The 21,864-nt window shown below is 42.7% G+C and overlaps 1 protein-coding gene and 1 long non-coding RNA gene across 3 annotated transcripts in view; both read left to right on the forward strand.

The window, feature by feature from the left end:
* LOC308567757 overlaps positions 1–21,864 on the forward strand; it is a 319,467-nt gene that overhangs the window by 20,807 nt on the left and 276,796 nt on the right. The window lies entirely within an intron of this gene.
* On the forward strand, positions 1,703–20,206 carry WDR82 (WD repeat domain 82). The gene is made up of 9 exons (XM_081159102.1): positions 1,703–2,193; positions 6,119–6,216; positions 8,577–8,643; positions 13,649–13,748; positions 14,218–14,334; positions 14,483–14,638; positions 15,068–15,137; positions 15,702–15,844; positions 17,124–20,206. Exons 1-9 carry the CDS (start codon positions 2,033–2,035, stop codon positions 17,151–17,153), a joined length of 942 nt encoding a protein of 313 aa, XP_081015228.1. The 5' UTR covers positions 1,703–2,032; the 3' UTR covers positions 17,154–20,206.

A 21,864-nucleotide genomic window follows, 5' to 3' on the forward strand; every position in this document is an offset into this window, starting at 1 on the left:
TTGATTCTTGTTAAGTGCTCTGACCTGGGCACGAGCCTGCGACTTTGCATGTTGGGACAATAGTCTAATTGAACTACCCATTTAGGGCTTCCTATGTTTTCTTCTAGGATTTTTATGCTAGAGTCTAACATTTAAGTCTTTAATTGTTTGTTTGTTTTTGTTGATCGTCACCCAAGGATCCCTCCCCCCCCATTGATTTTTAGGAGAGTGGAAGGGGGAGGGTGGGGGAGAGAGAGACATCGATGTGAGAAAGACACATCGATTGGTTGCCTCCCTCAAGCACCCTGATGGGGCCAGGGATTGAACCTGCAAGGGAACCTGAGACCCTTCTGTGCACTGGCCGATGCTCTATCCACTGAGCCACAGCAGCCAGGGCTTTCTTTAATCCATTTTGAGTTTATTCTTGTGTATGGTGTAAAAAGGTGGTATAGTTTCATTTTTTTGCATCTATCTGTCCAATTTTCCCAACACCATTTGTTGAATATACCATTTTTACTCCATTGTATGTTCTTGTCTCCTTTGTCATAGATTAATTGACCATAAAGTTGTGGGTTTATTTCTGGGCTCTCTATTCCATTCCATTAACCTCTATGTCTATTTTTATGCCAGGACCATGCTGTTTTGATTACTGTGGCCTTGTAGTATTGTTTGATATCAAGTAGTATGATTCCTCCAACTTCGTTTTTCTTTCTCAAGATTGCTGAAGCTATTTGGGGTCTTTTGTGGTTCCATATAAATTTTTGGAATATTGTTCTAGTTCTGTAAAATATGCCATTGATAGCTTTATAGGAATTGCATTGAATCTATAGATTTCTTTGGGTAGTATGGACGTTTTAATGATGTTAATTCTTCCTATTCACAAACATGGTACGTGCTCCCACTTACTTGTATCTTTGTCAATTTATTTTTCAGTGCCTTATAATTTTCCAAGTACAAGTCTTTTACCTCCTTGGTTAAATTTATTCCTACGTATTTTATTATTTTTTAATGCCGTTTTAAGTGGGATTGTTGTCTTAGTTTCCCTTTCTGATAGTTCACTATCGGTGTATGAAAATGCAACTCATTTCTGGATATTTATTTTGTATTCTACTTACTGAATTCATTGATCAGTTCTGGTTCTTTGGTGGACTCTTTAGGGTTCTCTATGTACAGTATCATGTTACCTGCTGTAAATAGGCTTTAAAACTTAGATGAGTGTGGAGCTGTACACTCAAAATTAGTTCGCTCTGTACTTTGTTATATATCAATTAAGTCACAAGGGTATATATCCAAATGAAAAATATGCGTCCACCAAAAACTTGTCCAGTCTACCCTGTATTATATCTCAATAAGAAAAATATAGAAATTTAAACTCTATGCTGGGTCTGTCGAGGACCAGCGGTCAAACCCCTCCAGCCAGCGGTTCACCGACTGACCCCCAGGGAGGTCATTCAGCGGCCTACGGTCGAGCGCCTGCAGGGGGCGCCCAGTCTCTGGGGAGGGGGTGTTAGGATGCTGCCCTAAGACCCACGGCTCCCGGCCCACGGGGAAAGGTCGTGGGCGACCCCACGGCTCCGGCCCCGGGGCCCGCTGGGAGGCGGCCGCCTCGGGCCGCGCGGCGCCTCCGCTCCTCCAGGCCGTAGCTGACGTCACTGCCCCGCCTCCCAGACTCGCGCCGCCGTTCCCGCCCCGCCCTTTTTCCCGGCGTGCGCCGCGGTGAGGTCCCCCGCCCTCGGCTTCTGCCTGTCGCCCCAAGATGGCGGACACAATGAGCTGATGCCGCGCTGGTTGCCCCTGAGCCTACCGTGAGCAGCAACGGTCGGCGAGGCCTCACGGTCGGAAGAGCATTGCGCGGGCGGGAGGAAGGAGAGGAGGAGGCGCCCCGACTGTCGGCCGCTCTCCCGCTCGCCGCCGGCGCGGCGCCCGCCCCGCCAGGGTCGGCCCCTCCGCAGCCCGCCAGCTCGCTCGCCGGCCCGCTCGCCTGCCCGCTCGCCGCGGGGCCCCGCCCCGGCCCGGCCCTGCTCCGCCGCTGCCGCCTCCAGCCGCCGCCGCCATGAAGCTGACCGACGGCGTGCTGCGGAGCTTCCGCGTCGCCAAGGTGTTTCGTGAGAACTCGGACAAGATTAACTGCTTCGACTTCAGCCCTAACGGCGAGACGGTCATCTCGAGCAGCGACGACGACTCCATCGTGCTCTACGATTGCCAGGAGGGCAAGTGAGTGCGGCGGTGGCTCCGGGCCCGCGTCTGAGTCCCTCCCTCTCGTGGTTCGCCCCGCTCCCCGCGACTCCGGCCCACGGCCTGTTTTGCACAGCCTCCTGCCAGGGCCGCCTTCACGCTGAATCAGTCCAGGAGACCGTTTCTTTTTTTTTTTTTTAAAAAAAGTAAAGATAGTAGTAATGATAGTATTATTTTGTATGTCTCCGGTCTCTTCAGAGGGCGCCTCTGCATCTCTTGGCAAACCCCACCTTGACCTTGACCTTTAAGCGCCGCGCCTGCCCACCCAGGCCCCCGCAGGTCGTTTTCCGCTCCTCGTCCTCTGTCAGAGGTGCCTGTCGGCTCCGTCCCCCGCGCAGAACCGCGGAGGCTGCTCTCCCGCCTCATGCAGCAGCTCGCTGTGCCCTCTCGTAGGTGACCTCGATTCGGCCCTGGCACTCCGCCCATCCCGGGTCCTTCAGCTTCCCGCGGCCTCTCTGCTGGAAGGCCGCGTGGGTTGCAGTTCTTAGCGGTCAGGATTTATTTGTTGTGCTTTCTTTCCTTTCTGTTCCAAATCATGCTCATACTCCTTCAGACCCGATGCTCACGCTTATAATGAACTTTCTAGCAACACCTGAAACTTTTCCCTTTTGCCAGACACAAACGAACGTGGCCGTCCCATCCCGACCTGAATGTGAACCCCCCATTAGAACAAAAGAAACCATCGTATAACAATTTCGTGTTTCCTCTTATGCTTTTTAAAAAAATTACACTTGATAGTCTACTTGGAATTATCAAAATTCCGAGTCCAGTCTGATCATGAAATTTATACGTTGCCTCAAGTCCTCTGGAGACCTACTACACCTGGTAAGCCCAGCATTTTTTGCCTTTTTTTCCTGGGAACCTTGTCAGCTTCAGCTGACCCTGTAGACTTGCTTTCTTTTAAGTCCTTGCTAAATTGTGAGCCCCTTTGGAGCAGAAAACTGGTTTAGGCTAAATTTTATTTCCTTTCAGCCACCTTCTCCAAGTTTGGTTTTGTCAGACTTCATTTTGTTGCCTAGTTCCAGATCTTATTTTTTGAATCTTTGGGTTTTTCCTCTGTCTTCTCCAGCTGTTCCTTTTGCCTTAAAAAAAAAAAAAAAAAAAAAGTCCTGATGCCTTCTGTAAACTTTCTTTTGAAACTTGTCTCTTCAGTTGTGAGTTTAGTTATCTAAATTATAATTGTTTTGGTCTGGGCCATAATGTTCTCCCCACTTTTTTCCCACTGGGGCTATGAAAGAGTATTTTGTAACTAGCTCTGGATCTGCCTGCTCTAGGGTGGCCTGTAGTGGTGGTCCTGGGGGAAGAGAATTTGTTAGCTGGACCAATGCTGAGTTATTTTGAGTCCATTTAATTCATTTAGTATATGGATTTCTGTTCACATCTGGCTACTTGAATCAGCTTCAAAGAGAGTAACAGAAAGATGGGGTGGGGTCTGTTGTGGGGTTCTGGAGCTAGAAGTAATTTGAAGCTAGCTTACTTGAAATGTTTAGTGCTTGTGCACAGATTAGAACCTCTCGCGGGAACCCAAGGATGGAGATGTATATCCTCTTTCAAAGGAAATAAAGGTTATGATAGTATTTTTTTCATAGTTTGTCTTGTAATTTCCACTTGTTGGGAGGGATGACAGTGACTTGAAGTCCTGGCTTGTTAAAAGTAAAATGTTAATTTTATGACATGCTGTAGTTTATTCACTCAGGTAGCATTTTTACATAATTACAAACTTATAAAAAAGTCATAGCAGTGTTCCAAAGAGCTCCCATGTGATCCAATAATTGGCTACATTTTGCCCCATTTCCTTTATTCTCTATGTACATATTTATACATGTGCATTTTTTCCCTAGAAGTTGGAGGTATCAAGCCCCTTTATTCCTAAACACAGATTCCCCTACAACATGGTTTTCTTAAGCCATTCTCTTATATAACCAGAGCACAGTTATCCAAATTAGGAAATTTAATATTGATACAGTAGCATAGGGCATGCTTTAAAAATTTTTCTCATATCAAATAATTGTGAACTTTTTTCATTGTGATCTGTGGCAGGAGAGTAGCCTGGTAGTTAGAAGACCTGGGTTCTAGTTTGGTCTTGTGACCAGGTATGTAACATGGGTCACATCACTTCTGGATATTAGATGATCTCTTTAGCCTCTTGGAGTACATGATCCTAAGTAGTAGTGTTAGGAAAAAATTTGCCACTAGTGTGGGTCAGATCAACATTAGGAGAAAAATAAAGTTTCCTTGTAAGGTATAGTGTCTTTATTAGATGGTACTAATATTAGAATTTGGGAGTTTGAAAATGGCTAAAACAATGTTCTTCATGCTTAATGTTTTCTGGTTTACTGTTCATTTAAACTTTATAATGGATTTCATCCATAGTGTTTTTTTTCAACTTGAGAGAATGTGAAGGATATTATCTGTAGTAGGTGATGCGAATTATTCAGAGAGAAGGCTTTAATATTATTTATTCATACTTGATCACCAGAATCGTAGTTGGTGGAGAGAAGCTTACCAAAATATTTGTGAAAAATATGTTGTTCCTGGGCTATGTAAAGATCCTCTGAAATGAATGCAATACATTAGAATCTTGTTTTCAAACTAGGAAATGATATGTGGTGAATGATTTCTGTTACTAACAACAAATCTCAGGTTAGTGTTATTGATAAATTTGAGGCAAATAGGCTAATATAAGTGGAACTGAAAATTTTCCTTACACCACACACTAACATTGGCTCTTTGGGCTCTACTATTGTAGATAGACTGAAAGACTGGTATAAGTAAACTTCTCCTGTCACTGGTAGAGGCAAAGAAAACTATGTTTTGAGAGCAAGCACATGCACAAGCTCATACTCACTCGTTTACTCACTCACTGGTTACCACCATACGGTAAGTAACCCCAGTGCACAACCCTGGACAGTGGACCCAACTAGGTAGCCTCTGAGCTGATCTTTTTAGCAGATGTTTCAGTAATGGTAAGAACGTGGAAAATTCTGTGCATTTGGAGTGAGAAGTCTTGTTTGGAAATATGTTTTACGTGGGGAAACCCTTAACCTCGCTGACATTAACAAATATTGAAAGTGCAAATGATTGACTTCTTAAAGCCGCTTGTCATCTGATTGTTTAGCATTTATGTGCCAAGACAATTTTGTATTGACAGTGTGAACTTTTTCATAAATTGGAACTCTTGGTAAACATTGGTACAGGATTTATGAAATCCTCCTACACCTAAATGTAGGGCTTTATGAAGTTTTTAGTTAATGATTTTGCCGACTTCAGTTTCAGCTTGATTTTCAGGCTTCTGTAGAGGAAGACATTTAAGGAACATCAGCTAATGAATTGGTATCCTCTAGCTTGGAAATACGTGATTTTACATTAAAGTAAAAAGAAAACAGCCAATGACTAGTTTTGCTAGGGAGAGTTAGGCTTGCCTTTCAGAAGGTTCAGTAAGTGCTTTGGACCTGTAGGATAGGGAGAATGGATAGCTTCTACAAGAGCAGATTATATTACGAAGGGTAAACAGTAAGTTCTGGCCTCACTGGTTTGATGTATTTCCATATCCCTCTGTTATCAGGATGATTTGTATTGTTTTTTGTGCCTTTCTTCCCAAATAGATGTACTTTTTCTCAAAGCTAAGTTTTGAACATTGTAGTAAAGACTGAATTGAGCCCTCAGATTCACTTCTACTTCCTAACCTTGGCATTTGATGTGCAGAGGTGAAAGGCCGTTGCACTTGATTGATTCCATCTGTTTCTTCCCTTTTGGAAGAATTTCTATTTCTTTCCAGTGTTAGAGCTTGCCAAGAATCCTCACCCTTGCCACATCATTCAGATGCTTTGCTTTTTATTAAGATCCCAGATTTTGGTGATGGAGGATTTTGATGGTTTTATTTCTCTGTCCATTTCCTTATCAGACCAAAGAGAACCCTGTACAGTAAGAAATACGGTGTGGACCTCATCAGATACACTCATGCAGCAAACACAGTCGTTTACAGCTCTAACAAAATAGACGGTAAGCAAGCTTTCTTTTTAGGAGTTAATGGTCATGGTTTCCTTTGTTAAATAGTTCACGGAATCTTTGTGACTACTTCTGTTTTGGCTATAGTTAATTTAAATATTTTCCTATGATGTTAGCAATGCTAACATTGTTATGACTGAAAAGATGCTGGAGGCCAGCCACTATTGCTTTTGAAGGACTTGAAACTGAGTATGAAAGGTCTTCAGTTTAGAATGGAAAGTGGAAATAGGAAGCAACAAATGGTATTTATGGTTTGTACTTCTTGAAACTTAAATACTTTTAGAACAAATAAAACGAAAGAATACTTGACACACAGCAAGTGGTAAACAATAGTACCTCCCATTCAAAATATAGAGATTTGAGAGAAGTTTTCACAAATGCTTTAGCTATGATAGTTTAGGGGATCTTAGAAGAGTTTTTGGTGTACGCCCAATCTTTTATGGTCTGTGTCATCAAGGACAGTGTGCTGATCTTGGTTATCTTTGATACTGGGGACATTTTTTGACCTGAACTTTATCCTTTTTCCCCTTTTTACTTTTAAATAAAGCTAATGTCTTTGAAGAGTAAAGTTATTTTTAGAAATTAAACTTGTGAATTTCTTTCTCTAATAAATGGTCTCTGTTTTTACCTGCATTTTACTTGATTAAGTTGTTCTCAGTTGACAGATGATCTTGGTATTGAGTGATAACATTTCATGTTAGGACTCCTTTTTAAAACAAATTAACTTATCTCACTGATTATTGATTGTTTCACTTTTTGCAGTAAGATTTTTCTAATGTCATTCAACAAAGATTGCTTAGACTGTTATTTTGGCTATGCCTGTCTCAGCTGATGGGCAGAAGTGTTTTTTATGCGATTTTTCTACCTGTGCTTGACTTTTACTAAGTATATTATCTCTATTTTTCATACCTGTATTTCAGAAGTGGTTTTCTAAGTAAGCATGCATATGATGCTTTTGGACAAGAATATATAAAACATTAGGATCCTGAGAAAACATATCTATGTGATCATCTACATGACTGGTATATTTCTTCTGTTGGGGTCTTTTTATGGGTGGTTATATGAGGACTGTCCAAATGTGGTTCAAGATGAGGCAAATGTGTAGCACTTGCAGCTTTGCTGCCAGGCCTCTGCTGTGAGGATGTTGCCTTTCCTGTCTTGAGTTCATCCTGAAGAGTTCCTCCAACGCTTCGTTTCCTTTTGCCTGATTCCAGGCTGAGGTAGTAGTTTGTACAGTTTGAGGGTCTATGATACCACCCGGTACAGGAGATAACTGTACAGGCCACTGCCTTGCCAGGAACAGCGCGCCAGCTACCAAGTGGGGCGGAGAGGATGGCGACGCCCTGCTCATCTCTGGGAAACCAGGTAATGGGGAGGAAGCCTTTTTCTGCTTAGGGAAGGTGAGTAGCTCCTAGCAATAGAACGAGGAAGGCTTTGTAGTTGTTATTCAAGAATTTTGAAGATATATTCAAGGGAAACCATGTGAAGTTCAGTTTGGGAACACAGAAAGAGTACCCTTTACCTCTCCCAGGTTAAATGTCCTCTTACTAGAAAGTACCCCTGTGAACCACTGGGATGACTTGGTGCTTTTAGCATCTTTTTTCTGTGTTCTGTTTTCCTCTAGAATGTTCTTTCTATGCTTTCCTTTCTGCATTTTGACATCGTTTTCTATTACCCCTTTCTCGGCAATTATTCCTTATTCATAGTCTTTTTAGGGCAGAGTACTTTCCAGTTCTGTGCTTTATGGCACTTCATTTCCTTCCCACCACTACCTTTTTTGTTTATTTTTTGAGATAGAATCATTTGGTTTTTAAGAATGTCTTATTTTACCCAAGCACAAATCTACAATTATTTCTTTCTTTGATATTGTCAAAATCTCACTGTTCTGACTTGTTTGTATAGTTCATGAGTTTTGTTTTGAATTGTCTTGAGATCTTTTAAACCCAAATTTTTTCACTTCTTTTGGCCACTTTATTATTATTATTTTAAACTAATTTCTCTGATGCACAAGTGACCAGTGGATAGTTGGTTAATTAGAAAAGAAGTAGTAGAACTTTACTTCTCTTTCCATTTTGTTTAGTGTTAATGTAACTAAACATTGACAGTTATAAATATCCAGTTAACATTGAAGTGAGGTCATTGCTCTATAGTCTGTCAACTTAACTCTGCTTTTGAATTATGTCAAATCTGTAGTGCCCTCTTTTCAGCTGTGGAAAGGAATTATTCACTCTTCACACCTGCTTGGGTTATGGACAGCAGTGAACTCTTTGACCTTGCCTTTTCAAAATGAAAATGCAAAGTAAGTTTCTTGAAAAATAGTAGGATATCATCGTGCCTTGTTTGTCTTCTTGCAGATACTATTCGTTACCTGTCCTTGCATGACAACAAATACATCAGATACTTTCCTGGACATAGCAAAAGGTAAGACCCAAGCTATAGAAGTAGATAATTCTTTTATCCCTGAGGTTCCAGATAATAGAAGAATGGAGAGATTTTATCAGTGAACTAAGGCTAGTTCCTCACTGCTGTTTGGCATTCCTCCTAGTCGTCTTTTGTTAACTCCCACCCAGTCAACTCTTGATTAACTGAGATTGTGGAAGCAGGGATTGGACTTCATGCATAGACTGAAATCAGAGTTAAAACATAATTAGGAAAAAAGGTAGATTAAAGATACTCAGTGGAAACCTATGTAATAAAAAATACAGTTAGCATTTAGGAACCCCAAATATCAGATGTCCCTTAATGAAAGGATCTTGTATATAGATGAGGCCTTCCAGTATAGGTGGCCCCATTTCAGCAGGCTTCTGCTCTAGGCAAACATAGTCTATGTGAAGATCTTAATGAGGATGCAAAAAATATTTTGTTACTTTTGAAAGTCAGAAAGCTTGTTTCCTTATTCTATCTGGTAATGGAAGTTGCTTCTCTCTATCTCCTACTCCTATTTCCCCAGTATTTTTTCTCTGTTTTTTTTCAAGTTTTGGTTGAATGTTAAACACATTTTCCCTTGGATGATATTTTAATCACCAGGAGGGCATTATTTCCTCTTGCTTTCATTTGCAAATGTACAAGTAAGGCTTGGAGTGGTAGAGTACTCTGACAGGAGGTGGACCAAGAGCCAGGCTGCACTCTGATTGCCCAGGGTATTTCTATGTTGCTGAAGGTAAGAGGTGGCAGCTGTTGGTTACTGTAGTTCCAGACAAAGAATGGCTTATGACAAGTAGATGTTTTTGTTTATTTGTAATCAAATTAATGTTCACAAATGTAGTCTGATTGCAGTTGTTCAAAATTCTTTCTGATCTTTTTAGGTATCCAACCTCTTGACCTCCTGATTCTTAGTAGATGACGTGGTCCCTCTTTTTGACAAAATCAAGGCCATCCAAAATGAGTTCTTTTCAAATTCTCTGTTCGCCTAAATTCTGCTCTTCCTTGGAACCCTTTCCTTGAGAAAGGAGTAGCCTTTCTTCCTTGACAAAACCAACCCTCTGCTTTCATCTCCTTAACTGGACTTTTCCTCGCTGTCTACAAACTTACTTGGTCTCTTATCTTGAATCTATTTCTGAAGCCTATCACTCCTTCCCTTTTCACTGTCAAACATGAATAATCTGCATACTCCCATCTCCACCTCCTCACAATTAATTGCTGTTTAAATCACTCTCAGTCTAGCCCCAGAATCATCTGTGGGGCTTTTTCCAAGCTGTTTTACTTCCCTTTCCTTGCTGCCTCATTACAGTTCATTGCCTTGGGTTTTTTTTTGGGTGGTCAACCTCTCAGTAAAACTTTTTTCCCCTTTGGCAGCTGACCCATCTGGTTCTGTTCTTGCTATTCTTGGCTTCTCTTTCTTCTTTGACTCTAAAATAAACAAGGTTCTAGCCTATTCTCTTCCCCTTCTTTTTGGTATTTTTTTCAAATATTTCCACTGATTTCATTCCTCTCTATTCAGATGGTTTTCCAAATCAGTATTTTTAGCCCGTATCTATCATGGTTTCCAGACTTAACTTCCACCTATAAGTTTTATACACACCTATGCAGTTGTTTCTCCTGTGCCCCTACCTGACAGTTCCAACACTCCATCCATCATTGTTCAATTCCTCGGGCCATCTCCTCTCTGTCTACCTCATGTTTCTTTATCTCTCTTCCTATCAATTTTCTGGACTCAAAGCCTCTGTTGTCTCTCTATTCCCTTTCCCCTGCCTTCACATCCAGTGAGATGTTAAATCCTATTGGTTTTGCCTAGCTTTAACCTCCTGAATCACTTTCCTCCCTACTCTCTCTCCATTGCTTCTGTTTTGGCTTATGCCCTGTCAGGTGAATTATTGTCAAGTCCTAATTAATCTCCCATCCCTCCCCATCCTGCTTCAGCACCCTGTATTACAGTTCTGACCACTTCACAACCTCCTCAGGAAGCCTTAAAGGTTCTCAACATCTGCCTGCTCCTTTCCCTTGGAGTCAGGTTCTCTTCCCTCTGGTCCTGACCCTTTTCTCAGCATTATCTCCCAGTCAAGGTGAATTCAGCATGTGCCTCATGCCTTCCTATCTTGCATCTTCTAGAAGGACATCTCCCATTGAAACCATGTTTACCACAGGTGCTGCTTCTTCCAGAAGGCCTTCCCTGACTCTCTTGGGGTTGTCTGTACTAGATAGTTAAGCTTCCATAGAGTTGAGGTATTATTCTTCTTTGTATTCCCTGTACCTCTCAGGGTAGAGTCTTGTGCCAAGATCGACTTCCTCTGAGCTATTGTTCTGAGTGCCATGGAATAAAATTACATGTCTGCATTTTGCTCATTCTGTTTTAATATCACCTCGGCATTCTCAAGAAATTGTGGCTTACAGTATCTTTTAAATTTTTAAGTTGGGGAGCTAGTGTAAATGTTAGTTGAGTTATATTGGAATAATTTTTTTTTTTTCGGAAGAAAAATTTAAGGAAAAAGGTAAATTTAAAGAAAAGTAATTTTTCTCATTTTCTATTCACAGCATACATTTTAATTCTTTCTAGTTGAAGCAAAACCTCCTGAACCCTTTCAGTATCATTCAAAACTTGAACTTCCTCTATTTTTAGATTTAAAAAATCCATTCACAGATGAGCTGTGCAATTCAGTTCACCTTTTTTTAAAAGTTTATAATCTGTTTATTTTTTATTTTTAAGACAAATGGGATTCCTTTATGCTGCTTCCATCTTTACTCCCTGCAGTATTTTTCTTCTATCTCTTCAGATTGTCAAGAAACTAGATTTCCTGGTTCAGTTACATATTCAGTCCACATGGTCTCAGCAACACCTCACTGACTCAGGGCTACATCCTTGAAAATGGCTCCAACCCAGTTCACCTTTTTTACTTCAAGCATTTCTTTGTCAAAATGAAACAGTACAGCATACACACTTCCTATATAAATCTTTAAAAAAAATTGATTGATTGATTTTTAGAGAGAGGAAGGGAGAGATACATAGAGAGAAACATTGATTTGTTGTTCAACTCATCCATGCATTCATTGGTTGGTTGCTGAATGTGCTCTGGCTGGAGATCGAACCTGCAACCTTGGTGTATTGGGATGATGCTCTAACCAACTGAGTTACCTGGCCAGGGTTTCTCTATAATCTTGATTTGTGATATCAGCTGCTATATCTATGAAGTGTTTTCCAACCAGGCCAGAATATGGAACTATTCAACCATGATACCCAGAAGGAAGAGCCATCTGAATGTCTTTTTTCACAAGGGCTTTCTCCATAGGTGATAAGGTAGAGTCACAGGCACTGTACAGGTCATAGCTCACTCCTCAAGAACCCCATGGTTGGGGCCATGGCGTGTCTGAAAGGCAGGTAAAGTGGAGCCACATAAATGTGTTCCTTCTCTGCAGGCCAGGCCCAAATGCTGAGGAGATAGAGGGTGTCTTCAGAGCAGGGTGTGGCAGGGCAAGACCACCAGCAGAGGGGACAAGAGAGCTCACGATGAGCCTTTGGAAGAAATGTTTTTCAGTGGGTGATTCTTAATGGTATAACCATATAAAGGGACTTATGTCAGAAATACAGTAGCTGTTACCACAGGCCTGTGGGTCTGTAAGTGTAATGCCCAAACCAGCAGTCTCGTCATCACCTAGGAGCTTGTTAGAAATGCAGATTCTCAGACCTTACCCCAGACCTACTGGATTAGTTGTGGGAGTGGATCCCAGCATTCTGTATTTTAGCCCACCCTCCAGGTGATGCTAATGCCTGATTATTTAGTATATTATTATTATTACTCAGATTTAGATGATTAGTATAGTTCACTAGTTAAGGGATCATGCCTTTTTTTAAAAAAAAATAATTGAGATATAGTTTAGTACCATACATAAATTCCTTTCAAAGTAAACAGTTTAGTGATTTTTTTTTTAAAATATATCTTTATTGATTTCAGAGAGGAAAGGAGAGGGAGAGAGAGAGAAACATCAATGATGAGAGAATCATTTATTGGCTGCCTCCTGCACGCCCCCAACTGGGGATCGAGCCTGCAACCCGGGCATGTGCCCTGACCAGGAATCGAATCCCGATCGCCTGGATCCTAGGTTGACGCTCAACTGGTGAGCCACACCCGGCTGGGCTAGTTCAGTAATTTTTAGTATATTTACAAATAGTTGGGCAACTGTCACCACTATCTAATTCCAGAACATTTTTTCACCCCAAAGAGAAACCTTGTACCCATTAACAGTCACTTCCTAGTCCCTGGCAACCACTAATCTACTTTCTGTCTCCATAGCTTTGCCTCTTCTAGACATTTTGTATAAATGGAATCAGACAATATGTGGCCTTTTGTGTTTGTCACCACGTTTCCAAGGTTCATACATACATTCACATGAATCAGTACTTCATTTTTTAATGCTCAATAATAGTAATATTCCATTGTATGGATATGTACTACATTTTGCTTATTCATTCGTTAGTTGATGGACATTTGGATTCACAATTTTTGGCTATTATGAATAATGCTGCTGTGAGCGTACCTGTACTTTTTTGTGTGGACATACATTTTCATTTTTCTTGTAATTTCTGGGTCATAGCAACTCCTAATTTTTTGAGGAACTGTAAAACTTTTCCAAAGGAACTGTACCATTTTTCATTCCCACCAGCAGTGTATGAAGAAACTTTTCCACATGCTCACCAACACTTCTCTCTCTTTTTCCTGTTGTTTCTTTTAGATGATAGCTATGCTAGTGGTTGTGAACTGGTATCTCATTGTGGTTCAATTTGCATTGGAATCTCACATTTTTATGCTATAGCTTTAAGTTGCTTTTTTTGTTATAATAGTTGCTTTTGATTATAGTAGTGTGTAGTGTGTTCCTTAAAATGGCAGTTTGGGGAGAACAGGTTTATATAAGTAGGCCGGTAGAGTGGTTTAGAGTTCACATCCAATTTTTGTAAATATTTGCTTCAACTCCTATTTATCTCGATGCATTTCAGGGTGGTGGCCTTGTCCATGTCACCTGTGGATGACACTTTCATTTCTGGGTCTCTTGATAAGACCATTCGACTCTGGGATCTCCGGTCTCCTAACTGCCAGGTAATGGTACCTCACAGTTACACTTTGAGTGTTTTCTATAGTAGGCACTATCATCAGCTTTCCCTCTCAAGGAATGGGGAAAGCAGTGGTTCCATTCTGGGATCCCAGAGTCTTTTTAAAAAAACTTTGGAGAAAATCTGACTTCCTGATAGGTAGCTGGTAATTAAACAAATGCCCTAATCCACTGCATATTGTAATATGCTCTGTGGCTTACTGCTTTAAAAACAGTTTTCCTGGGGCCTTTTAGCCTGAAGGGATTTTTTATTTGGATTCAGTAGCTATAAAATTACACAGTTAGGGTTGATCTGAAATCAGTTGTATGGAGACCTGTTTTTTAATAAGTCTCATTTCAGTTCTGTAGGTAGGTTGGTATCTGTGTCCCTTTCTTAGTTTTCTTTGGGAAAAGTAAATTTTATAGTAGTTGGATCCTTAGGTTCATTAACTTTTTTTCTTATTTCTTTTTTCTTAGGGCCTCATGCATCTACAGGGCAAGCCAGTTTGTTCTTTTGATCCAGAAGGGTTAATTTTTGCTGCAGGCGTCAATTCTGAAATGGTGAAACTTTATGACCTTCGCTCTTTTGATAAGGTAAATTTTTGAATCTTTAAGCTATCTTGATATTGTGGAAGTTTTGACGGGTGAGATAAACATTTAAGAACCTTTTGTATTATAGAAGAGGTATGTGGTAGATATTGGAAAGTGTCATAGCAGTAGTTCATCCTTTTATCTTTTGCAGGGGCCATTTGCAACATTTAAGATGCAGTACGATCGGACTTGTGAGTGGACAGGACTTAAGTTCAGCAATGATGGCAAACTCATCCTCATCTCCACCAATGGCAGCTTCATTCGTCTCATCGACGCATTCAAAGGAGTAGTGATGCACACGTTTGGGGTGAGCTGACAATCTTTGAGTATGGCTATTTCATTGTTCATGCCTCCTGGGCTGAGAATTGTGTTAGCTGGCTAGTGGAGATGAGCAGGTATCTTTGACTCACTGATCAAGGCATGGGCTTACATTTTGTTCCTGCATATGAACTTATTTCTCTTGGATTCTGAGACTTTCACTTCTCACCCAGTGACCCACATTTAGTGTTTAGATACTGAGTAATTCCTGACCATAAACGGTTTCTTGTCTTGAATATCGAGTTGGAGTAGGAGGTGAATGCTAAAGGGTGGTGGCCAAGTTTGGAACCTTGGTGGTGGTGTGAATGGGGAGGAGAGGGTTTCACAGAAAGGAAGGTGATGAGTCTCCTCAGTGTTTCTAGGCAGTTATTTTTTGTTAATGGCACTTTGATAAGAGAACTGTTCTATTTTTTTTTAGGGTTATGCCAACAGCAAAGCTGTCACACTGGAGGCCTCTTTTACTCCAGACTCCCAGTTTATTATGATTGGTAAGTGTCCTTTATCCCGTTGGGGGTTATTTTTCTGGTACTGAGATTTTGTTTATATTATCTTAACTAATTAAGGTATTATTTCTTATCCTTTTGTTAGATGTTTTCAGATTTCTGTGTAGCACAGTATGCGAAAGGTATAGTGTCTTTAAACTTTTCTGACTTTGCAGTTCTTTACGGGAACTGGCATTAATGTTGGTCTTCCCTGGACTAGCGTTAAATTCTACAAGCACCATCTTACTAGTAATACTAACTTTCTGATATAATTCTGCTTTCATTCATCTTAATGGCTAGATGTTGGTAGTGTAATGATATTTAGCCCCCATTTTTAATGAGAAAACCAAAGTCAGAAGGGAAGTTACTTGACTTGCGTAGGAACAAATAACTAGGGTCAAAATCAATTACCAGAGTGTCCTTTCTTTACTACCTCTCCTCGTACTCAATTTCTGCTGAGGGCTGGGTCCTGAGACGTGGCCTCTTTCCAGATGTCAATCTGTGTCCCTTTCCCACTCGTCTTTGTATTGCGCCTTGAACTGTTGGGTGTTTCTTGATTATTCTCTTCAGGTTCAGAGGATGGCAAGATCCATGTTTGGAATGGAGAGAGTGGCATAAAAGTAGCTGTGTTGGATGGCAAACATACAGGCCCAATTACCTGTTTGCAGTTCAACCCCAAGTTCATGACCTTTGCCAGCGCATGTTCCAACATGGTATGTGAACAATGGAAGGTGTCCTTCAGTTGGGTTGTGGGTGTTTCAACGAGCACAGCAAGCTGTGTTCTAGTATATGTGCTGCCGAAGTGAGCACAGCAAGCTGTGTTCTAAATAGGTGCATTACAAGCACCCAAGTTGATGCTTCTCAGCTGGTTGCTTCCCTGTTTCACCTCTTATTCTCTGAACTCTGGTTGGACTGGCCTTTCACTTTTACTCTTCTTTCTGTGATCTTGGATCACCTGTGAGCTCCTGGGAGATCTTAGGCCAGTTTTAGCTCTGGCTCCTGGTTTTATGCCCAAACTACCTGGGCTATGCTTGACAGCTTTTTGGCTTCTTTTTTTTTGTTGTTAATCCTCACTTGAGGATATTTTCTCCATTTTTTTTTTTTTTTTTTTAGAGATAGTGGAAGAGAGGGCAGGAGGGAGGGGGGAGAGAGAGAAACATTGATTGGTTTGCCCCCTGCATGCACCCCAACCGGGGCCAGGGATTGAACCTGCAAACAAGGCACATGCCCTTGACTGGAATTGAATCTGTGACCCTTCAATCCAGTGCTCTAACCACTGAACAAAACGGGCTTAGGGTGCTTTTTGGCTTCTTAAAATACTTTGAACAAGGCTTTTGTGGCTGCAACCTTTAAGTTTTCCATTTCTCTCAGTTTATACTGAATTCCTCAGAAATTCTTACAGTTGATCATAACTCACCACTTAGAACTTTTTCCAGGCCCTGTCTCTTCTTAGATAATGCTGGCAGAACAAAGCATCATGAGTCTTAGCTGCCAGTTTCCTCTACGCATCTTCTAAACCTACCTAGGTATTTGGGGATGAGGGACTTCACTACTGGCCTACCCAGAACATGGTGTGCTCCTACCCCCACCCCTATAAAACAGTGTCTGAAAAAAATGCACCAAAACCATCCAGTCCAATTCTGCTCATTTTTTTACCGATCAGGAAGATGAGGGTGTTTCGGAGGTCACCTGGTATATTAGCCTGAGGCCAGGTTACCCAGTTGCCCACCTCCTGGACCGCACTCCTTTTTTTCCTTACCACTGGGTCACTGTGGTGGAAGATAGACTATTTTGGAGGGAAACAGAACCAGCTTGCTTTCACGTAAAGTGGAGTGTTTCTCCATAGATTGCCAGAGTTGGTTGGTTGGGAGGGAGGGCCACCAGCCATAACTCCTCCACCATTGGGGTTGGGCAGCTTGAAGGGGTAAAAGAACCCTCAGCAGTTAAGAGAGATACTTGGCTTTTTAAAGTTGACTTATGTTGTTTTTTCAGGCCTTCTGGTTGCCCACCATTGACGACTGACCATGATGCTGTTTGGCTGTTTCTGTACAGTGAGGGTGGCCAGCAGGAAAAAACTCAGAGGGGACTGAGATATTAGTGGGACTGGATCATTTGACTGGGCCAGAGAGCATCCTTCCACACGGCCTTCCCATGGATGTGCTGTACATCTGCTCAAAAGAAAAAAATTACTTTGCCAAGCTTCTTCAAAAGGACTCTTGGTGCGGCAGATTCAGTTGGGACTCAGATTTTCTAGCCTGTCAATTGCACCGAGCTCCCCAGAGGAGTGACCAGACTAATATTAGGGTATAATGGGCCCTTAAGGCGTCTTCAGTTTTGAATGTATTTGCTGCTGAGGAGCCGGTGAAGTTATTCTGCACATCCCTTCTCCCACCCCTGTAAATGCATGGGAAGCCACAGTTCTGGTTTTGAGATGCTAGAGCAGCTCAGTGCCCCTTGCCCTCACCCTGCATGTCTTATTACTGGGTCTCCCCGTGTTATTGTGGTGTAATCCACAACCATCATGTTACTTAGGTGCCAAACATTTACAAAAATAAGTCTTCATATATCTTGGGGTCAGAAAGGGACAGATACAGAAAGACCTTGCTTGCCAGGAAGCCTTGGAAATTAGTCATTTGAGGGTGGGTGATCTAGACATGCCTCAGGCTCTGGGTTTTGGGTGGGAAAAGGCCCAAGAGCCTGAAAGGGAGGAAAGGGTAGCAGGTGAGTTCCTAGGGCCAGGAGGTTTTAGCCGCAGCCTAGAGTGGTCCCTCGTCATCAAGACAAACCCATGGTCCTCCTGGATGTCTACCCAGGGTGGTCATGTACAAAAGCAAGGTGGGAGTCTATTTTTGTACATGAGATACATCACACTTTCCTGTGGGCCAGTATTGTGGAGTGAGTCTGAGTTGTTTACACTGATGCCTTCCCTGCCCACCACAAATTGTGTACATAGTCTTCTGATGATACCACCCCTTCCCAGCTCTCAACCATGAGCTGGCGCTAGGCCTGTGTTATATGTTATATTTAGCCTTTTTATATATGACCTGGGATTTCTGTTGTTTGTATTTTAGCACAGTGTGTACACCTTCACTTAAATATATCTGTGTATGTGCATACATATGTATGTATATGTACATATGTATGCATATACATAAAATACCTGTCATTTCTCAGAGTTTAGCCGAAGGACATGGAATCCTCCAGCCTGGGGGGAAGACTGCATCGTTGCTAATAGTGTTCGCCACAAGTGTTAGTGAGTCTTCCCTATTACATTTTCCCTTCAGGAGACTGAACGGAGCAAAGCTTCAAGTGTTTGCTATTCCCATGGCAGCTATTTGAGGGTCTTGGGATGACTCCCTTGTGTTCTTCAAGCCGCACTTTGGGGCCCTTTCTGCAGTATTAGCCCCCTTTTTTGCCTGGTGATGCTCTGTCTGCACCTATATATGTGTGACAGTCACTCTTGCATGCCTTTTGTGTCTGGCTTACAGTATTTGGGGGCAGGATGCTAGAACCACGGCATTTTCCGTTTGTCTGAGGCTTTACCAATTACAGGTCACTCCTGTTTACCTGTTATGTCTTGTTTTTTTTTCCCTTGCCTTCTCTTGGGAGAGGGGGAGGGGTCCTGATCAGGGTTGAGATGAGCTGCGGCTGGCTTATGGCCTTTTCTCCCCTGCATGACCTTCTTAGAGCAGGATGAATGGCATGTTATTTCACTAAATTCCCAAACATTTAAGCAGGTAACATATTCCCTGCACATCCAGAAACAGATTGAACAAGGTGATTTGTCCAAGAGGACTCACCCAAGAATATGTATCTGCTAGGGGGAAAGCAAGCCATTACTGCCTCTGTTCAGCAGCAGGAATAGGCTATGAATTGCAAGCAATTACAGATTTGTTTTAGCAATTACTTTTTTTTTTGGCTAATCCTCATCCGAGGATAATTCTTTTCCATTGATTTTTAGAGGGAGTGGGAGGGAGGAGGAGAGAGAAATATTGATGTGAGAGAAACACGTCGAATGGTTGCTTCATGCCTGCACCCCAACTGAGCTGGGGATCGAATCTGTAACCCAGGTGTATGCCCTTGACCAGGAATCAAACTTGGAACCCTTCGGTGCGCAGGCTGATGCCCTAACAAGTGAGCCCCACTGGCCAGAGCTAGCAATTACTTTTCGATTTGTTCCTGAAACTTAAAGGTCAAGTCTTTCCCAGTGTAGACTAGGACCTGCAGTGTCTGTGATGTCCACTGTATATAGCTCTGCCATTTCAGAGTGAAGGATTTTGGAGTGAAGGGAATTTAAAAGGGAAATGAACTGAGTTATTACTGCCCACTCCTGGCTTTCCAGGGTAGAAAAGTCATGGTAGAGAGTCCTTGGAACAGGGTTAAGAAAACCTGCATAATTAACACATCTGTAACCAGGAAAGCTACCAAGCATAAATTGCCTGTCAGCAGGAAAGTGATTTGTATTGAGTTCCTGTGTGTCCAAAGATGAGGTACCATGTCCTTTGAAAATAGGGACTGCATGGCCTCTATGGGGACCTGTGGCTGCAGAGCTGACTCCTGAGTTGGGAAGGAAAGGGAAAAGATGCAGCTAGAGGTGACTGGAGATGATGTGGTGGTGGGAATAAGGCAGAATAAAGGGAGGAAAAAATGCTGTGCGCCAGAGAGACTGAGGGCTGGGGCTGCAAGGATGCTCCCAGTTGGAGTCCGAGGTGCTTGAGTTCCCAGTGGGGAGGGGCTGCTCACCACTCTCAATTCAGGGCCAAAGCCACTGATTTGTATGTGACAGCTACAACTGCTGCACTGCTCAGCCACCAGCTAGTGGGTTATTATTTTTTTTAATAATAAAACTTCCCTGTTGCAATAATTAGTGCTTATTAAAATTGGGGAATTTTAAAAAGAATCAGTCTGCGACCCTAATGCTACCATTGTTAATCTTTTGGTGTTAAATGTTCCTCTAGACATTTCTGTGTGTAGAATTTTGGTGTGTTTACATAGTTGTTATTCTGTATATACAATTTTATGTCCCTTTTGTACTTAACATAAACATTTTTCCATGTTATTGGTCTTAAACAGAATTTTATGGCTGCAGCCTCTTCCATTGAGTTTCTGTAGCATTGGTTGGTTGGTTCCTATAGTTGGAGGGAAAGATGGGTTGTCTCCTGGTTCACACTGGGACTTGCTTTAATACTGTGTGGATGGATTGATGGGCTGCCTGGGATTGCCCCTGACTGTCCCTGGTAACTAAGACCTGTGGGCTGGTGGGAGGAACCCCTAGACCTAGCCCTCAAGTGCATAGCAGCATGGGTCTCCTCAACCCCAGTCTCTAATAAGCAACCATACAGCCAGAAATGAGTGAATAGGAAAGGCCAGCCTGAGTCAACCTTGATCTTCAAAGACTGCATCTGTCGTGTACCTCAGGCCACCTTTCATCCCCACTGTTGCCTCAGCCCTTGATCAGATTGGCAACCTCTAGCTGGAATAAGGTTTGTGCTACTCAGGCCCCTGCTTCTGGGGGGCAAGAATAGTGGGGCCTCTGAAGTTCCTACACCAGTTCCAGCAGAGGGCCTGGCCAATTGATGGGTAACCCACTGCCTGGCTTGTGAGTTGGTAACTCCTAGAGCCTGTGCTCGCTCTATCCTCCTGCTATCTGCTTCATTCATGGGCCCATTACTTTGCCCAGGGTCACTGGAAGTTGGCCAAGGGCTCTGAAGGGCAGCAGAGGGAATGTCCCAGCTTGAGTAGTAGGCCGTGCATAGGCTCTCCCAACAAATCGCTCAAGGTGGAAGAGACCTCCCAACCTGGCGAGAGGGCTGCTGCAGCGTTTGGTCTGCTGAGACATGAATACATAGGTCAGTGTAACTGTCCCTGCCACACGCACTCCTGTCAGGTAGCTTGTTGCCCGTTGAGAGACCCACTGCACCCACCCCCTTGGCTTCAGCCTTTGGTGTGAGGAGCAAGAGCAGGCAGAGGGCAGGGTTGGAAGCAAAGCAAGTGGGCTCTGGGGATGAGCTGGCTCAGCTGTTGATGTGGGTGAGATGCAGGCACAGGGTGGGGGGCTTTTTGGGCTGGGGACTGAGGTGGAGATTGCTGAGGAAAGAGGAAGTAAAACTGCAGGCTATTTGGGCACACTCCTGCACTTGTGAGGTGCCTGGAGAGGCTGCCCAGGGCTGCTGGGGCCAGCCAGTTTGTCAGGACCCAGCTGTGAACAGACATAGGCCCAGAAGTGCTGGGCTGTGGAATATGACTGAAAAATGAGAAATTTTGTTTTCCCTATCTTCCCTAAAGACTGTATAGGAAATGGGGTCTAAAATGAGTTAATGGGCAGGAAAGGGGGTCTGAGAACGTCCTCAATGAGTTAGTAAATACATGAATTTTACCATCACCTCTGGAGCCTATGGGCCCTTGTCCTTCCTAGCTGCTGTTCTAGGGCTGAGTTGCCTGCTAAGAACTCACCAACTGTAAACTAAAGTAGTGGATCAGGGAAGAGCTAGGTAAGGCTGAGGTCATGAAGATTATTGTCTTGTAACTGAACAAATACTTTCCTAGCACCTGAGTCTTGGCAAGTGCTAATGGTAAACTAGTCTTGTGGGGAAGGTGAGGAACTAAGCTGCTCATCCAAATGCAAGCCCTGAAGTCTGCATTCAAAAACAAGTTAAAGGACAGCCCTTCTGGTACCTCAAGCCCAAAGCTCACAGATTGTGGTGGTGACCTCCTTTCTGTCCCCAGACAACAA

Source organism: Miniopterus schreibersii, assembly GCF_964146895.1.
Source record: "Miniopterus schreibersii genome assembly, chromosome: 15".
Lineage (NCBI taxonomy): Eukaryota > Metazoa > Chordata > Mammalia > Chiroptera > Miniopteridae > Miniopterus > Miniopterus schreibersii.

What these genes read in the sequence shown, in the direction of transcription:
- WDR82 (XM_081159102.1), top strand. Translation starts at nt 2,033, where the DNA reads ATGAAGCTGACCGACGGCGTGCTGCGGAGCTTCCGCGTCGCCAAGGTG. An exon ending in TAGTGATGCACACGTTTGGG is followed by an intron (nt 14,639 to 15,067) that starts GTGAGCTGACAA and finishes ATTTTTTTTTAG; the next exon opens with GGTTATGCCAACAGCAAAGC. An exon ending in CCAGCGCATGTTCCAACATG is followed by an intron (nt 15,845 to 17,123) that starts GTATGTGAACAA and finishes TTGTTTTTTCAG; the next exon opens with GCCTTCTGGTTGCCCACCAT.